This window comes from Equus asinus, chromosome 23 (genome assembly GCF_041296235.1).
Source record: "Equus asinus isolate D_3611 breed Donkey chromosome 23, EquAss-T2T_v2, whole genome shotgun sequence".
Taxonomy (NCBI): Eukaryota; Metazoa; Chordata; class Mammalia; order Perissodactyla; family Equidae; genus Equus; species Equus asinus.
The window spans coordinates 33,141,015-33,160,316 of record NC_091812.1 but is presented as its reverse complement, the minus strand read 5'-3'; the positions used below and the strand labels follow the sequence as shown (position 1 = coordinate 33,160,316).

General features: G+C 35.6%; 1 protein-coding gene across 6 annotated transcripts in view; it reads left to right on the top strand.

Moving 5' to 3' along the window:
* Positions 1-18,840, top strand: part of SMC5 (structural maintenance of chromosomes 5) — an 84,204-nt gene extending 65,364 nt beyond the window's left edge. The window contains exons 18-26 of one of the 6 annotated variants that reach the window (XR_001398836.3): positions 9,700-9,825; positions 12,220-12,264; positions 12,710-12,805; positions 13,265-13,369; positions 13,593-13,712; positions 14,961-15,140; positions 15,223-15,318; positions 16,173-16,301; positions 16,459-18,840. Coding sequence is in view for 4 of the 6 variants with exons in the window: in XM_014845995.3 (XP_014701481.3) it covers positions 9,700-9,825; positions 12,220-12,264; positions 12,710-12,805; positions 13,265-13,369; positions 13,593-13,712; positions 14,961-15,140; positions 15,223-15,318; positions 16,459-16,602 (912 nt within the window). In the remaining 2 variants the exon portion in view is untranslated. Of the gene's footprint in view, positions 1-9,699; positions 9,826-12,219; positions 12,265-12,709; positions 12,806-13,264; positions 13,370-13,592; positions 13,713-14,960; positions 15,141-15,222; positions 15,319-15,999; positions 16,302-16,458 lie in introns of those variants that run through there. The other 5 variants (XR_011497330.1, XM_014845995.3, XM_014845997.3 and 2 more) reach the window with 5 other exon arrangements.
* The last annotated feature ends 462 nt before the right edge of the window (positions 18,841-19,302 follow it).

The following is a 19,302-nucleotide window of genomic DNA, read 5'->3' as shown; positions in this document are numbered from 1 at the left end:
ATGTGAGGAACTATATAGGACAAATCATTTATTTCAAGGCTGTCCAACAGAAATATAGTGCAAGCTATATATATAATTATAAACTTTCTAGTGACCAAACTTTTACAAGTAAAAAGATATAGGTAAAATTGATTATAATAATATAGTATATTAAAATATTTCAACATGTGTTAAAATATTGAAAAATTGAGATATTGTACATCTTTTTTCATTCTAAGTCTTCAAAATATTTTATACTTACAGCATATCTCAATTCAGATGATAAATTTTAATCAGAAATATTTGATCATTGTTTTGATTTTATAAAACTTACAGTTGAAAAAGATCACATACCCAAGTTATTCTAAACATTTTCCAATAGCTGAGCTGAATATTGATTTTTAATATTAAATTAATTTAAAGTAAATTAAAAATTTAGTTTCCGGGTCACACTAGCCACATTTTAAATTCTTAATAGCCACACATGACTTGTGCCTTTTTTATTGGACAGTATAATATCTAAGGGAAAGGAAACCTATAATTTAAAAGGGGCTTAAAAAACATATTAGCCAGATAGAATGTGTGGGCATTATTCTGATCCTGATTTGAACAAAGCAACTTAAAAAAAAAAATTCTAAGAAATGAAAATTTGAATACTAACTCAATATTTGATAGTATTAGAGTTTATTGATAATATTTTTAAGTTTGGTAATGAGACTGATAAACAACTTTATGGCAATAAATTTGACGCTTTAGACATGGACAAATTCCTTTAAAGGTACAAACTGCCAAAGGTCACTGAATAAGAAATAGCTAACTAGAATAGCCCTATATTTACAAAAGAAATGAAATTTGTAGTTAAAAACCTCCCCTCAAAGAAAACTAGGCCCAGAGGCTTCACTGGTGAATTTTACCAAGCATTTAAAGGAAGAATTAGTACCAATTCTACTCAAAGTCTTCCAAAGGTGAAGAGGAGGGGACTGCTTCTTGACATGTTCTATGAGGCCATCATTACTGCATATCAAAACCAAACAAGGACAAGTAAGGAAACTACAGACCAATATCTCTCATGAACATAGGTGCAGAATTTCTTAATAGAATGTTAGCAAATTAAATCTAACAATATGTAAGAGAGTAATACATCCTAAGCAAGTGAGTTTATCCCAGAAATACGAGATTGATTTAACATTTGGAAATTTATCAGTGTAATTTGTCATGAGAACAACTAAAGAAAAATCAGATAATCATCTCAATATATATGGAAAAAACATTTGACAAAATCCAACATCCTTTTGTGATAAAAAACTGCATCTAGGAGTAGAGGGAAACTTCACCTGATAAAGGGCATCTGCCAAAAACTAACAGCTCATATCATATTCAATGGCAAAAGACTGAAAGCCTTACCCTACTGATTGGAAACAAGGAAAAGGCTCACTCTCACCTGTTCTATTCCACGTTGTACTGGAGCGTCTAGCTAGTGCAATAAGGCAAGAAAAAGAAAAAAAAGGCTTACAGATTGAAAAGGAAGAAGAAACTTACTATTTCAGACAAACGATCATTTCTGTAGATAATCTTAAGGAATCTACAAAAATGCTGCTGGAGCTATCAGTGAATTTAGCAAGGTTGCAGGAAGAAACAAGTTCAATATATAGGAATCAGTTGTGGCTCCATCTCTTAGCAATGAACAATTGGAAATTGACATTTAAAAATAATACTGTGGGGGCTGGCCCCGTGGCCGAGTGGTTAAGTTCACACGCTCCACTGCAGGCGGCCCAGTGTTTCGTTGGTTCGAATCCTGGGTGCGGACATGGCGCTGCTCATCAGTCCACACTGAGGCAGCGTCCCACATGCCACAACTAGAAGGACCCACAATGAAGAACATACAACTATGTACTGGGGGGCTTTGGGGAGAAAAAGGAAAAAAATTTTAAAAATCTTTAAAAAAAGTAATACTGTGTACAATAGCATCACACGTATGAAATACTTAGGGATATATTTATAAAATTTATACACTGAAAACTACAAACTTTACTGAAAAAAATTAAGGTAAGACATAAGTAAATGGAGAGATTGATTGTGTTCATGGAGCAGAGATTCAGCATTTGTTAAAATGTCAATTCTTCCCCAAATATATAGATTCAATAAAATTGCCAGCAGGGCTTTTAGCTTTTAGAAATTGCTGAGCTTATTCTAAAATGCAGTGGAGTTAGAAGAACTTTGAAAAAGAGCAAATTGGATGACTCACACAACCTAATTTTAAGACATTATAAAGCTACAGTAACGAAGACACCATTGTATTGGTGTAAAATTAGATATATATGGATCAGCGGAACAGAATAGAGAATCCAAAAATAGACACACATATACAGTCATATTTTGGCAAAGATAAACAATTCAGTGCAATTCGAGGTAATTCAATGGAGAAAGAATAGTCTAACAAATAGTGCTGGGACAGTTGAATAGTCACATTTAAAAAATGAACCATAACCCTTATGTCATACTGTATACAAATGGGTCATAGACTAAATGTAAGAACTAAAGCTATGTAAAACTTCTTGAAGAAAACAAGAGAAGATCTTAGTGACCTTGGTTTGGGCAAAAAAGAATGAATAGAACACAGAAAGTATGAACTGTAAGGAAAAGGAAATCTGAAGTTGTACTTCATCAGAATTATAAACTTCTACTTTTCAATAGACAGCTGTTAAGAAAAGGTAGGCTGCAAACTGGGAGAATACATTTGCAGAACATACACCTGACAGGGGACTTGGATCTAAATGACGGGCTATTACTGTGGGCCAAATCTAGCTTAAGGTCTGTTTATGTAACGTCCCTGCCAGCTAAGAATAATTTTTGCACTCTTAAGGGTTAAAAAAGAGGAAGAAGAAGAGGAAGAATATGTGACAGACTGAATGTGGCCCTCAAAACCTAAAATTTTTATTACTGGCCTTGTGTAGAAAAAGTTTCCTGACCTTTGATGGATACTATAAAAAGAACTCTTACAACTGTCAATACAAAGAAAAAAAACCCAGTCAAAAAATGGGCAAAAGATTTAAAGAAAGTATACAGATAGCAGTTAAGCACGTGAAAAGTTGCCTAACCTTGTCATTCAGCAGGGAAATGTGAATTAAAACTACAGTGAGCTACCACCACACACCACTAGAATGAGTAAAATATTAAGACTGACCATACCAGAGTACTGGTGAGGGTGTGAAGCAACTGGAACTCGCATACATTACTGGTAGAGATTTAAGGTGAATAACCATGTTGGAAAACCATTTGAGGGATTTTTAAATGCTAAACATATACCTGCCATATGATCCAGCCATTTGTCTCCTAGTATATTTACCTAAGAGAAATGAAAGCATATGTCCGCAAAAGACTGGTATATGAATGTGTAGCATCTTTCTTTGTAATAGCTAAAAACTGGAAACAAATGTCTAGCAGCAAAATGGGTAAATAAATTATGGTATATCCATGCAATAGAATATTACTAAGCCATAAAAAGGAATGAATTGCTGATATACACAACATAATGTGGCTGTCAGTTACGCTGAGTGAAAGAGGCCAGACCAAAAAACTCTGTGATTCCATTTATATGAAATTCTACAAAATGCAGAATGCCTAGTGACAGAAATAAATCAGTAGTTGCCTGGGGGAGGGTACAGTGGGATGGATTACAGAGGGATACATAGCTATTGAAGGTGATAGATATGTTCATTATCTTGGTGGTGATAGTTTCACTGGTGTATATATTTGTGAAAATTTGTCAAGTTGTACACCTTAAATATGTGCTCTTTATTCATCAGTTACACTTCAAAGCTGAAAAAGTTTAAGAAAAAAGTTAGGATTTTGTCATTTGTTTCACTGAAGTCTTTTTTCCAATATTTCAAGTATGACATTTTAAACATACACAAGAGTAGAAAGAGTAACATAACATCCATTGTCCTCTATCCCTGTTTGACAAATGTAACACTTTGGCACATTTGTTGCAGATTTTAAAAACTTTTCCTGTATTCAAAGTCCCTTTGTGTACCCTTCCCCACCCTTTCTTCTACTTCCACACTCTACTACTCACTGGCAGTGGTCTGTACAGGATGCACTGTAGGCTTAGCTTTTCAGAAACATACCTGTTGTGTAAGAGTGAACTGTAGTAGTATCTTTTTGTGGAAAGAGTCCTTAGAGGATAGGTTTTGGGAAATATAGGACTGCAGAGATGAATGGAAACGATTAAATCAGAGGAGAATAGCAGCTTCATTATTTTGAAGCAAGCTTCTTCAAACTCGGACTTCCTGGAAAAGCTTATGGCTAGAAGAATTCTGCTAGCAGATAAGCATCTTAGAGTATGCAAGCACAAATACACCTACCCGAAAGGAGCTGAAGGTCAGGTTGCTAGTATTGATTAGTTCATTTTGAGCAAAATCCAGAGGCTTGGAAGATGGAAAAGTTCCTTCCACATCCCCTCCCCACCAAAAAAAGGAGGGTAGCGGGGAGGAAGGCAGCAGGACTAGCTGTAGTCATTCTGAAAATGTAGAAGGGATCCAGCAAAAAGAAACCGAAGATAGTACCCAAACTGGAGGGGAAGGGGGATGCTGGATGTGGAACTATCTGCCAGAGGAGAGCCTCATCAGTGTTTATTTCATGGGACAGTAGGGGGAGTCGTCTGCTCATCATGTGTTCTGTTGGTAAGTACTGAGCCCATCAGTACAGGAAATGGTCTTACAGAAGAGATTTCATGCACACATTGACCCATCCTGCAGATACTCTGTGGAGCTCTAAGTCTACTCACATAATACAGTATTTGATCCTGGTGCCTGAAGTTTTATTTTTGAATTGTGTTAATGAGAACTTAAGAAAATTATGGGTTTGTGTCATGTTTACGGAAGTATGAAATCATGATGGCTTTGGAGTAAGCACTCTCCCAAACTTTAGCCCACTGTTGACGTAATGAGAGATGCTCTTCCGACAGCCTTAGTTCACATAGATGTACTAAGGTGCAAACCAACTGGGCATTCTCTCACCCATTTTGTTGGTAATACCAGAAATATTAGTATTTTGAGTTGAGCTGACTACTCTAGATAGTAGAAAAGTTCTTGGGAGTAGGTTTTGTTTTCAATCTTTGAGTCACTAATTAATTTTTTACAAAGGCAGCCACATTATACTGACCAGAGAAATAATCTCTGGTTAGCTACTTGTCGCTCTAGATTTTGTTACCTGGAAATAATACCCGCTCAGTTCTCAGCCTGTTACCACACGTGCACGCACACGTGCATGCTCACACATGCACACACCTCCCTTGACAGGTTTTTCCATACTAGTCTAGATGCTACCCCTAACTTTATTTTGCATTTCCTTAGCAGTATTTTGCACCCTTCCATTTCCCTTTTTCATGTTGATCTGAAAGTTATTAAGTGCTTTTTATTTATAATTGCTTTAGCAAACCCTTTTGTAATGTTCTTTTATTTCTTGCACTGTGTACTCTATGTGTTTGTTGCTGACTGACCACAGTCACTAACCACACAGCCTCAGTAATCAAGAATGGCGAGTGAAAGAATATATAGTAGAGTAGATGTATGGTAGTTCACTTTCTCTTTTATTTGCTCTCTTCTCATGTTTGTGGTCATTTACTCATACTTGCTCTGATCTATTCTTCTTGCTGTCCTACTTCATTTGAAACAAGGAGAAATCATGTGTCTGTGTGTGTGCTTGTCCCTTTGAACACAGGGCAAGTCTACCACTTCTGGTTTTGTCCTTTGCTCTGATGGTGAAAACAAGTTCACAAAAGAAGATTGACACAAAATTTCATGGGATTGTATCCATGAGGGAACTCAGGGATAGCTAACCACTGTGGAGTTTGATAGTTCCTTAAGTTGTTGGAAGGCAGAGAGGGCAACAGGGTTCCAGACCTACACCACATCCCCAGAGAAAGGCAAATGGTTGTGAGCCTATTTGGTAATTATATCACTACCTTCTGGAATACTTTTAGGACAAGTTAGACAGCTGTAACTGCATGTGAATCCAGATGTGGAGGTATACCTGTTACTTGGTTTTTGACCTTGGGCAGGTATCCTAACCACTCCAAGCCTGTTGTCATCTTCGGTCATGGGTATTTTGATATCCCTAACTTTCAGGGATCTTGTGATAGTAAATTTAATAATATACTTATCAAGATCCTTAGTAGTGTCCTGCCTAGATGAAGCCAATGTTTCCTTAAAAAGTATATATTGGGGGCCAGCCCAGTGACGTAGTGGTAAGTTCACACGCTCCACTTTGGTGGCCCAGGATTCATGGGTTCAGATCCCGGGCATGGACCTACACACCACTCATCAAGCCATGCTGTGGCAGTATCCCACATACAAAATAGAGGAAGATTGGCACAGGTATTAGCTCAGGGACAGTCTTCTTCACAACCACACAAAAAGGATTTACATCAGGATTTACATCAGGATTAGTATTAATTATAAGAATCGGAAATTGTTAAATTTGTTTGTCCTAGTACTAAATTTAGAAATTCTGTGCTTTCATTTAACGTTCTCTGCATACCTGCTTACCACTCTCCTACAAAAAAGAACTGAGTTTCAGAGTTTTTTTTTTTTTTCTTAAATGAGATATATATATTGTGAGGGGGAAAATTGTTTAGCAAGTAAATAGTATTATTGCCATTACTTCATTGTTTGCTATTAGATTGAAACAGGACTTTGTAATCTTGTATATTAAAATGTCAGTTAAGACCACTGGTTTCTAAATTTCAAATTTGACTTTAAAATTTCAAGTTAACATTTTTACAAAAGGATCATTAAATACTTTTCATGTTTCTAAAATATGTGTTCAGTCTGATGTGTACTAAAACTTATAATTAACATTTGAATTTGAAATCAGTTACGTTGGAATGAAATTTAGGAAAATTGAGGAAGAAGTGTTTTAATTGACAGCTGGTGTTTTAGTGAAAGTTCACGCTACCTAGAGCTTAGTTTAATTCCTTTCATACAGAAAATGGTTTTCATTTTGTTTGACTCTTATTTTAATAAATTGTTAAATAGAATACTGTGTTAGATAATTTTGTGTGCAATATGCTATTTAATAAATTATGTGGACAGTTCTGATTTGTTCCACTAGAGGGCTCTCTTAGAGAAGCTTTTCCTTGTTTAATGTCAAGATATTTCTGTACACCTTTAATGGCAATGGAACTTTCTCAAAGAGGATTTTAGAGAAAAGATACTACTTAGTAATTTCTTTCAGAATATATCCCTACACCGTAATCTTTTCTGAGATGTTTGTGGGGGATGTTTTGTAAATTGGCCTTCTTCTCTCCTTATGTCTTAAACAGATGAAATGTTTCCATTGTCCATTAACTGTCAAAGGCTAGACTCTAAGCAGAAATGTAAATAAAGCCTTTTTTCACTAGCCTGACTTTACCATACTACCTTATATATTATATATTCTCTTTCTTTCCACTCCCCCCACCACCAAAAAACAAAGCCTCAGCAAGAATTGTGGTTTCTGGGCAGTGGGCGGGGGCAGCAGGTGCTCTGTGAAGAGGTATGTCACAGACATATGTATAGAAAGAACATTTTCTCTGATAAAGATTGTGTTAGACATGACACCAAGCAGAAGGGACTGTTGGATGAGGTTTTATCCTCCTAGGCCCAGAGCTCCAAATAGTCGACTCAATATTTGTTGAGTTGATACTCAGCAAGTGTTGGAATACTTCATTTTAGTGAGGTCCAGAGGAGTAGGAAGCAGGAATAGAAGGCTTAGGAGTGTTAGTTTCTATCCAGCTGTCCCTTGTTTTACATTTGCCTCAGTACGGTGGGCCCTGGGGAGCATAGTAGGGGTGACTGTGAATCTTTAACATTTTCTTTTATTTCTCTCGGGATGTAGGGACTGAGGAATTCCTTCAAGAAAACCGTAGTACTAAGTGATAAGCATAAAGGCTTGCTTGTATTTTAAGTTCAGTCTAATGCATTATCCTTTTACTTTTTATAACTACTGTCTTAGTTTAGTTTCTTTGCCATCAAATTTGTATCATAAAAATCACCTGAGGACCTTGTTAATAATACAGATATCCAGGCCTCAGCCCAGAGATCTTAAACAAATAGATGTGGCATGTGACTGTCCATCAGTACTGCTTTAAGACTCTACACCACCACCCTCTGCAACCACGTGGTTTTTTGTGTAGACTGAAGTTTGAGGTTTAGTGGAAAGAGCAAGATAGACATGTTTTCTTTCTCAGGAAACTGTTCACCTGATAGTTCCATAACCTTGAGCAAATTTCTTAATATCTCTGAGCCACACCTGAAAAAGGAGATAATACATTTCTTTAGGATCATAATGAGGATTAGATTAATTAACATATAGGATAGGATTATAACAGTGCCTGGCCCACTGAAGGTATTCCACGATGCCCTCCTCATCACACATGAAACTTTTGCCATCTGGCTCTTGCCCACCTTGCCACTCAGATCTTTCATATCCCTCCCTCTCCTCCTACCATGTTAGTTTTCTTGTTCCCTATTTAAGTGGGTCTCTGAGGCTTCCATGCCCTTACAGTTGTGATCACCTATCCTGGGAATGCCTTCTACTGCTTCGTCTTTAGTAATTTCTTACTCGTCCTTTAAGACTGTTCGCTTGTCCTAGCTTCTGTGGCTACTCTGACCTTCCTGCATCCCCTGCCCGCACCACACACGTAGCTTCTTTGCTTTCCTCTGTCCAGCCCTCACGCACTTAGAGGCAGCATGCTGTAATGAAAAGTGCGTGAGTTCTATAAGCAGGCCTGGGATGTGAATACTGACAGCCTCCAACTAAATGTATGAGCTTGGACAAGTTGCTTTAATTCCTCTAAGCTGGGTTTTTTCAATGTGCAAAATGGGGTAATATTACTGTACAGTGTTGTGAGAAATAGGGAATAATGTGTGTGAAGCACCTAGCACATAAGCTTTCAGTCAGTAGTAGCTGTTAATTTTATGATAATGATTTTATGTATTTTTCTCCCTATTCACCTTTGCTCAATGCATAATAAAATACTGACATTTAGGGGCCGGCCTGGTGGCGCAGCGGTTAAGTTCGCACATTCCGCTTCTCGGCAGCCTGGGGTTCACTAGTTCGGATCCCGGGTGCGGACATGGCACCACTTGGCACACCATGCTGTGGTAGGCGTCCCACATATAAAGTAGAGGAAGGTGGGCACGGATGTTAGCTCAGGGCCAGGCTTTCTCAGCAAAAAGAGGAGGACTGGCAGTAGTTAGCTCAGGGCTAATCTTCCTCAAAAAAAAATACTGACTTTTAATAGGTTCTCAGTAATTATTTGGTGAAAGAATGAATGGGTCTATGCATAAATGATAACTAAATGATAGTTTGGAAAACTGTCAAACACTATTTAAAGGTTCTGTTTATATTTGAGTGCTGAGTTTTGTGATATAAAGCCTGCATACTACGTATTTCAAATAGAGTATAGGTACAGAAAAAGGCAATTAAATTTAAATTTCAGAGTTTTATAGACTACAGAAATGCCATATTATTAATGTGCAGATATAGTTTAAAGTTTAAGTTCAAATTTAGGCTTCACAGTAAAGAGCAGTCGTGATTTGAAATATGGTTTTCAGATGATTTGCTTATCACAATCGAAATTCAATAATTTATTTGATATAATGTAGTTTAATAAAATAGCTCTCTGATTTAACAGTAATGTACAAATTTTCAAAATATTTCTTTTTCTTTTAACAGCAACATTTCATTGAGTTGGATGAAAACAGACAGAGATTATTGCAGAAATGCAAAGAACTTATGAAGAGAGCTAGGCAAGTATGCAACCTGGGTGCAGAGCAGACTGTTCCTCAAGAATATCAGACAGTAAGTATAAAAAGTATATAATGCTGCAAGTTAACGTATTTAACACATATTTAATTTAAGCTTAAAGTGTATTAGACATTGTAATGGACCATGAAAAACATCATAATTCCATAAAACATGAGATTTTTTTTCCCATTTTTAAACTGAGCATGTATGTAAAGTAATTTTGCTTAATGGATTTTCTCTACTATACTCAAACTTGCGCACCAATTAGTCTTGGCTCAATACTAAAGTTATTAAAACATGAATATCATCTTGCAAAATCATTAGTATCATAACATTCGTTCTTCCAATAACAGGCTTTTTTCTCCAAGCTACTTTTAAGGGATAAGGTCAAGAGATGGGGTATAGTTTTTCGTGGAAATATAGTACCAGTAATTCGTATATAAGAAACAGTAAATAGAGGTGATAGTTGAAAAACAAAGGCAAAATGAAAATGTTTTCCTAGAAATTAGGGTGTTTATTTAGGGAGCTGAATCTTTCAGGCTAACATCTATTGGTAAGGAAAAGAGAAAAGGGCCTTCTCTTTTTTCCATTATATTTTATCTGCTGACATATTCACTTAGTAAAATGAGGAGATGCTCCCCTTTGTCCAAGTTCCACCATTAATTATATAGCTCTATGACCCTCAGCTTTATCTGACAAGTAGGGATAATACCTTGCCTAACATACCTTAATGTCAAAGTAAAATAAGAGAATGAATTTTTAAATAGCTGGTATTTGTATGGCTTTTTTATCTTAATTTCAAATGTTATGTCAATAGATAATGAAATGTCTACTGAAGATATAAGTGAAACTGGGGGGAAAAACTAATTTGGATTATAATTTTCAAATCCCCAAGGATTTTACTGTATGACATCAAACACAGAAACCACAGAGAATAGATCTCTTTGGGTACATAGTAGGAATTTAGGAGATATTTGTAAGATACGTTGAGGAGCTTTTGTTTCTAAAAATATGCTGGAACTTCTCCAAAATACATTGTGTCATCATGAAATAAGTAAACATTAGTACAGTGTCTATCCTTGATAAGTCGTACTGTTTTTGAAAGGAACAAAGTTAGAAGATAATTCATATATTCCTTAAAAATGTATTGATTACCTGCTATATATCAGGCACTGAACAAGACAGATATATTTCCTTCTCTACCAAAATTTATATTCTAGTCTGGAGAGTTGGACAGACAAAAAAACAAATGAAAAAGTAAGTAGGTAATGTTGGATAGGAGGAGGTGCTAAGAAGAAAAATAAAACAAGGTAAGAGAACAGAGTGTCAGGGAAGGCTCCTTTGAGGAGATGCTATTTTAGATGAGCCCTGAATGAAGAAGAGAAATCAGTCAAGTGAAGATTTGAGGGAAAAGTATTCCAGGTAGAGAAAACAGCTCATATAAAGCCACTGAGGCAGATTATGTGACGTATTTCAGAATAGAACGAATCTCAGTGGGGCTAAAAACTTATAATCCAAGCAGAAAGGCAGACAGAAGTCAGATCCTGCCGGGCCTTATAGACTGTAGAAGGAATTTGGGTTGTATTTTGAGGTGGAGTCCCCTGGAGGGTTTTAAGCAGAGGAGTGGTGTGACTGACTCCAGCTTGTAGAAGAGCACCCTGACTGCCCTGTGGAGAATAAAGGGGGGATGCGGGGATGGAAGCCAAGGAGACTATTGAGAAGATCATTGCTTTGGACCAGGCAAGAGGTGATAGTGGCATGGAGTAGGGTGGAAGCACTGGAGAGAGAGAAGTGTAAAGATTTGAGGTTATCTTTTAATGACCGAGCCAGCAGGACTTGCTAATGGATTTGAGGTGAAGGGTAAGACAACCTCTAAATTTTGCCATTTACTGAGATGGAGAAGATTGAAGGAGAAATAGGTTTGCTCAAATTGGTGAGGAAGGTGGGTGAAATGCAGATTTCTGTTTCACCAGCTTAGGTTTGAGCTGCCTGTTAGAAAGGCAAGTAAGTGTTGGGCACATGAGTTCAAAGCTCAGTGGACAAGTCAGATTCAGCAAAATATTCTTAAATATCTGAAGGTCTGTAGAAGTTGGACTGCTTTCTAAAAGGTTAAAGAAAGAAAAAGACATAAGATTAAGATATTAGATTAATGTAACGTGTCAGGTTCTTTTTCCGAGTTTCAAGACTCGTTTTGTACCTTGTAGTATATGAACTTTGCAGGTTATGCTGGCAAGACAATGTACTCCTTGCCTCCCCTCCTAGGAAAGTATCTGTTCTAATTTGTCTCTGTGGCATGGACTCAGAACATAGTACTGTGGTGAAATTCTACTGTCAAAGTAATTGGATTCTTAGGATGCTTTTGTAGTTCTTCATAAGTACAGTATAAAGTTCTAACTTCTTGCTCTCTTTCAATGCCCCACATATTCTGGACCCATTCTACCAATTCAGCAAGTACCCACCATTCCAAATGGACACAACTCCTCACCCCCCATGGTATGCAGTGCTCATTCTTTTTTCCAAGCTCCTGTCTCCCCTCTGCTTTGCTGTTCTCTAGCCATTTGCTTTAAGGTCCAGAAATGAATTCTAGGCTTCTGAATTCTCTTAACTCTCTTGTAGCTCCTGTAGCATGAACTGATACTTCCTTTCTCTAAATTTCATAGCCTATATATGTCCTGCTTGTTTTAATACCCCCCATCAATACACTGCCTTAAGGTGTTATCCAGTGTTATTAAGTGTGTACATTTTGTTTTCTTTTAGAGTAAAGCGTAAGCTTTTTGAAGGCAAAAAACCCTGTTTATAATTCCTTTGATTCCTTGTTGTGTGCTAGCATGCTGTTGAACACATAGCATACTTAGCATAATATTTTTCTTTTAACTATTTGAATTGAACTGTTTTCACTGTACTATCTATATTGATGGACAATTTTTTTCTTCTCTAGGCTTTCCAAGATCTTCCAAACACATTGGATGAAATTGATGCTTTATTAACTGAAGAAAGATCAAGAGCTTCTTGCTTCACAGGACTGAACCCTACAGTATGCTTCTTTGCCTCTTGCTCACTGCAATTGCCACCCTCCGCGTGCGCGCACACATATGGGCACACACACGCACACACACACACACACTTCCCTCCAGGACTTGCCTCCCACTCTGTACTAGAGCTCCTGGTAATAATAAGCTAGACAGCAGGAACAATGTGCTTTAAATGCCAGATTCTGAATCTATTAGAATTTTAAATAGATTTCCTAAGGAACACAGTGTTCTGTGCCTTTTCTTTATAAAAAGAATAGTTGGGCTAACCTGAAATACTGCACTGTCTGTTTTTTCAAGGCTAAAAAATGGCATTTTTCTATATGTTATAAGAACATAAATTAATTGCATACAAACAATGCAACACAATTGGCATTTTCAGTTAATGTTTCAATTTATGAAAAACTTCCTGTAATTTTATCCTTTGGTAGGTTTATCTTAAAGAAATATTTTTTTCCTGCCAGGTTGTTGAGGAATACACAAAAAGAGAAGAAGAAATAGAGCAATTAACTGAGGAACTAAAGATAAAGAAAGTTGAACTGGATCAATATAGGGAAAGCATTTCACAGGTAATTGTTTAATCTTTACCTTTTCTTTTTGTTGTTTGCTTACCATTAATCATATGGGAACGTAGAATAACACAAAATAAAATGATAGGCTTCTAAGAAAAAATACAATATATGTTCTCCTGCCTAGATTGATATTGATATTAAATTTGTTTATGTAAAGTTTTGTATCACAATGTAATAATACTTCTTTTAAATCATGTTTTTATATTGCCTTTATTTGCAGGTAAAAGAAAGGTGGCTTAATCCTTTAAAAGAGTTGGTAGAAAAAATTAATGAGAAATTCAGCAGTTTTTTTAGTTCCATGCAGTGTGCTGGTGAAGTTGATCTCCATACGGAAAACGAGGTAAAACTGCATTTGAAATGTTTCCTGGCAAGCTGAAAGTACATGTAAATTGTTTATTTGCTGTAAAGTCATGTCTGTGAAAATTTTGTTTACTAAAAAATTGTTCAAAGGAAGGAGACCACCTATGGGATTCCATCAGGGTGACCTTTTGTGTGTGTGCTATTTGAGATTAGTGCTATTTGAGATTAGTGACTAATACCTTACTAACTCTTTTTATAGCCATTTTAAGTAATGGTTATTCAGCTGTGATGAGCAAATGCATTGCTTTATAAATGCCTCTATCCCAGTTAGAAGAGTCGTAAACAAATTGGCAAACATAACTGAAATATACCAGTGGTTTCCTTTTGATAAAGAATTTAAAAGTTCACAAGAATGGAAATTTGCTACTAATTTCTTGAGCTATAAGTTCATGCATTTCAGTTGTGGGTAAAATAAAATTTCCATTAAGAAATGTGTAAAGAGATGAACTGGAATTTGCTTTAAAATAATTGGGAAAGAGGAGTGGGTGGAGTTATAGATGATACAAGATTGGTCATGTGTTGATCAGAGTTGACTAGTTGGTGATGCATTGAGCTTATTTTAGTGTTCTAATTTTGCGTATGTTGAAATTTTTCCCAAGTTTTTTAAGTAAGAAAGAAATGAAGATAATAAAAAATCCTTTTCCTTCACAGCTTAACAATTTTTAACTTTTACATTTTAAATTGTATACAATTTTTCCTGTATGTTACTTAGATAAATATGAAGCAAGGTAGCACCTTTTCCTCCCCTTAGGAACTTTGTCCCATCCCTCCTTCATCTGCTTAGTGTGAGGCATAAGGATAGCAAACATCATTGCATTGTTAAGTTCTTGTAAGATATCAGATCCTGCCACAGTAATTGTTGCCTACGCAGTCCTTGAGCTTGTTAGAATTGAGACGTATTGTAGTAACAAACATAATTTATAATATACTTTCTTTGTGCCAGGCACTGTGCAAGCACTTCTAAGTTTTTTATCTTGTTTAATCCTCACAACCATTCTATAAAGTTGGTACTTTTGTCGACCCTGTTTCACAAATAAAGAAACTGAAACAAAGTATTAAAGAACAGTTCCTGCTTTAAGGGTCTCCAAGGATCTGTTTAGATAAAACTAATATCAGTAAATTTTAAGTTCTTTATTCTTATAAATGATTTATTCAATCTATTTTCAAATAATAATATCAAATTACCAGAGAAAACTCACCTTTCATCATCTTTTTAAATGTTTTATAGGAAGACTATGATAAATATGGAATTCGAATTAGAGTCAAATTTCGCAGTAGTACTCAACTGCATGAACTAACTCCTCATCATCAAAGTGGAGGTGAAAGAAGTGTTTCTACTATGCTATACTTGATGGCACTTCAAGAGCTTAATAGATGTCCATTCAGAGTGGTTGATGAAATCAATCAGGTATAGTGCCTATTCTTTTACTTGGATTTTATTGTATCTTGCAATAGATTTAAATGTAATCATTATTATTGTCATTGTTTAGGGAATGGACCCGATCAATGAACGAAGAGTATTCGAAATGGTTGTAAATACTGCTTGTAAAGAAAACACATCTCAGTACTTCTTTATTACGCCAAAGGTAGGTAATAAGTAACCTAAAAGTGCTCATGTATTCAGAAGTTCCCTGTGACTTAATCGTATAGCAGATTTTGACCCAATATGTAAATGTGAGCAGGAACACTCCCAAAAAAGAAACTAAAAAGATTACAGTAATATTTATATTACTAAAGGGGACAAGTTCCAGTGACATACTTAATCAGAAACCTCATTATCAGAGGAAGAAACGTAGGAGGCATAGCATTATGTTCTAGAACCAAGATTTCCTCCCTGCTTTTGGCACATATTTCTCCTCTAGAGAAGTTCCTCTTGTAGCACTCAAAGAGGACAGGAGAATACAAACCCTGGAACTCTGGCTGTCCTCATTTCCCCAGAAAGGCCTGTCTCAGCTTACTCTGCCTTTCTTTCTTCACTAGTACCACTGCCCTGGTCCAGGAAACATCATAAGTATCCCAGCGTCGTCTGTTCACAGATTAACTTTATGGAGAATTTTCCATAAGCTAGAACCATTGCAATGGGAAATTTCCTTTTGTTGCATCTTGTGCTGTGGGTAAATTATAAAACTGATTACTCAAAGATGTATTTCACTAATGTAATCAGTTTAAGAAGAAAAAAATCTTAAGTATTTATGAAAAATTTCATTGGAGAACCCATCTTAAATTCAAGTTTTTACTGAACAGTATAATCTGTCTTCTTTTTCTAGCAGATGCTCTATGGAATAGCCAAATCTGTTAATACCCTATTGTTTACCTAACACCTCGGCTTATAAACCAGACCCCCCATTACACACTTTCAGGCTACCAATCTATTACAGTGCCTGACCACAGAAGCTGCTTGAAGTGTTTGTGGATAAATGAGTGAAAGTATCTGTCCTAGGAAAATTCTGGAGGACACTCTTCTCCAGGGTCGACCTAAGAAGTTGTATGATCCCATTTGGCCTGTGAATGTAGAGCTCTCCCAAGGCATGTTGATTACTTAGGCCAGGCTTCAGGTGTGCTAATTCAGGTAAGGATCACAGTCTGGCAGGGTATACATTGAGAACTTCATAAGAGTCTCATTAATATTATAAATAAAATAATATATTTGACTTACACATGTAAGGTTGGAAAATTATGCTTCTTAATGTAAAGCATTATATGACAGTTTGCTTTAACACTTACAGCTCCTGCAAAACCTTCCTTATTCTGAGAAGATGACGGTATTGTTCGTCTACAATGGCCCTCATATGCTGGAACCAAATAGATGGAATTTAAAGGCTTTCCAAAGGCGGCGGCGCCGAATTACATTCACTCAACCTTCTCAATAAAAGTAAAGGGCGAGAACTTTGGTATTTTTCTGTTAAATCCTGTTTATAAGTACAGCTCAACTGAATAAAAGGAGATTCAATAAGACTAAAAGATCGGTTATTTTTGAAAATCTGCTGTTAGGTATAAATGGGCTGATGAATGGAGATCATAATAACTTCTTTCTGTGGAATCGTCTGGTAGTAAAAGTTAAATCATCTTCAAGCGTTGTTGAACTTGAGTCCTTAGCGCTCTGACGGTGAGTCATTGGTTCCCACGTTAGAAGGTGTTCACTATTTCAAATCAAGGTACCATGGAAGGGTTCTCAATCACAAGAAGTTTAGGTGACATAGTAACCCTGAGCTTGAATCACAGAGTAACTTTAATTACTTTTAGAGTCTAAAGATGACTGGACAGCTTGTCATAGTTTTCTCCCAGTGTTACATTTAATTTTTAAAAATTGATATGGAAATGTCTGGTCTAATGTATAGTAATAATTTATGACAAATCTATTCATTTCTTCCTATTAAAAACGATTACCTTATCCCCACTAGGAAATGGAATTTTATGGGCATTCAAGAAATCTTATGGAACTTGATAATATAATTGTATTGGTATCTCAAAGGGAAAAAAAGTACTGAGGTTCAAAACTGGTAGCAGGACTTCTTTGAATGCCACAAGGTGGCCACTAAATGATGCAAAATGCAACCAAAAGATTGACAGAGAATAAAATCAAGTGACAAGGGTTTTTAAAGAATAACCCTGTAAACTGTATGGGACTTTTTTTTTAATTTAAAGTCAATTGTATTTTACATCTTAAATTTCTAAAAGCATTTTTATAATTATTTTTAGTAAGATTTTTCTTAAGATTTCATATGCTGGTTTCTACGATTTATATTTGAAATTTCTCAGTGTTAATGTAGAGTGAGGGAAAGCATTGATTTGTTTAAAACCATAATGTTTCTAGAACCTAACCGTATAGATCCTTTCTTACAGTGTTGATCCTATCCCATTATCTTAGAAAATCTAGTTTTAACTGTTTTCTTTTAGCATGAAAGAATTAGATGAGAAAATCATTTGTTTGTCTCTGAGATATACTAATTAACAGTGCCAAAACAAATTCTGTTCTTTTAAAAAACAAATCTTGTAAGATAATGGACTAGTCCATGAATAGTGGATTGGATCTGTGCCGGTAAAGACAAAGTTATTTTTTGACTTGGTAGCTTGAATAAATTGAAGAATTGCATTCAGTTTGGGTTTTGTATATTCTTAAATAGCCACTGAAATTTAGATTCTTATTAGGTCAAAAAATAATGAACCATAAGTTTATCGCCTCTCACTTGGACATTTTCTCTTTAAAAGGGTATTTTTTTCCTTGATAAAAATTTTAAAATAAAGAGCCTTCTCCTCTTAAACTGAGTCTAATGCCTGTACCATGAAAATATTTTAAAATAATTTTACCAGTGTGAACAACTCATGTAAACATTGAAAAACTTGGTAACATTAGTAAATGGTGGTGGTTACCAAATGTTTTTGTTGTTTAATACTTTAAAACGTTTTCCACCAAAATACCTTTACTAATATGTGTTTGGTGTAGTTTGTTTATTGTCTTGGTTTGTGCCAGTCGTCCTCTTTCTGCAAAATGAATATCAATGTGAAAAAGAAGCTTGAAGATTAGGTGTGTTTGAAAATAGAATGGTCAGTTGCATTTCAGTTTACATATGCCAACAATTATTCCATACCTTGTGTATAAACATTTTTATTTCTCTACTGGACAAAATTAGTATTTGATTTTACATTGAATTTTGAGCTGTGAAGGATAAATTGTGTATCATTTTACATAGTAATAAAAGTCTATCACATTGTAGTCTCAGCCACTTAAAACTTTATATATTTTCTGCAAAAGTTGATTTTTAATTACATACAAATTGTAAAAACTTCAAGTAAAAGTCTGATTTGATGAGTGAAATATTTGAAACCTTAAAGTGACAAGCAAGTATTTTTAATGACGAAATCTTCATTGATTTGCCTAAGGAGAAAATCTCTATTAAAGGGTTTTTAATATTCAGAGTAAAAGAAAAGACTTCTTGCTGCTTTCTACTTGTCTTTTGGACATGTGCTTATTTTCTTTGAAGTCTGAATCTTTATTACGTGAAAAATGTAATTTTGTCCTGCTATACACGTCTTCGTGTGTGTGTAACTGAAAAAACTCTTTGTGGGAAATGCTACTTTGTTGGTAATAAATGCATATTTTCATATTCTTTTACTGTGTGTTATTGTAAATGAGAACTGTTTTTATACTTTGAACCTTTTTAAGAGTCATTTTGGTTTTCAGATTTACTGAAAAACAAGTCTCTTGAGTGCCTCCATTTACAGAAACAGTGTTTGCCAGTCTGTCTGTGTTCCAAAGAATAGAAAATTTAGTCCTTTGTCTGCCCGCAGGGAAATTACAGTCTAATAGAAGCAATAAACACATGAAAGAAAGGTTTAAACCATCTAAAGAAGCCAAATTACAAGGCAAGTATAAATATTTTTAGGTTGAAACCCTAGATTGCTAAAAAAAACATTCCCAATAGCAAATTTTGTCTTATTTCTTACATTAAACTGCTATCTAAAGTAACTTTTTAAAATGTATTTTTGAGTTAGGCAGACTTTATCGTTTACTTGCAGACAAGTTGCTTCACTCCGTTTCCTCTTTGGAGAAATGAGGTTGATGCCTAATT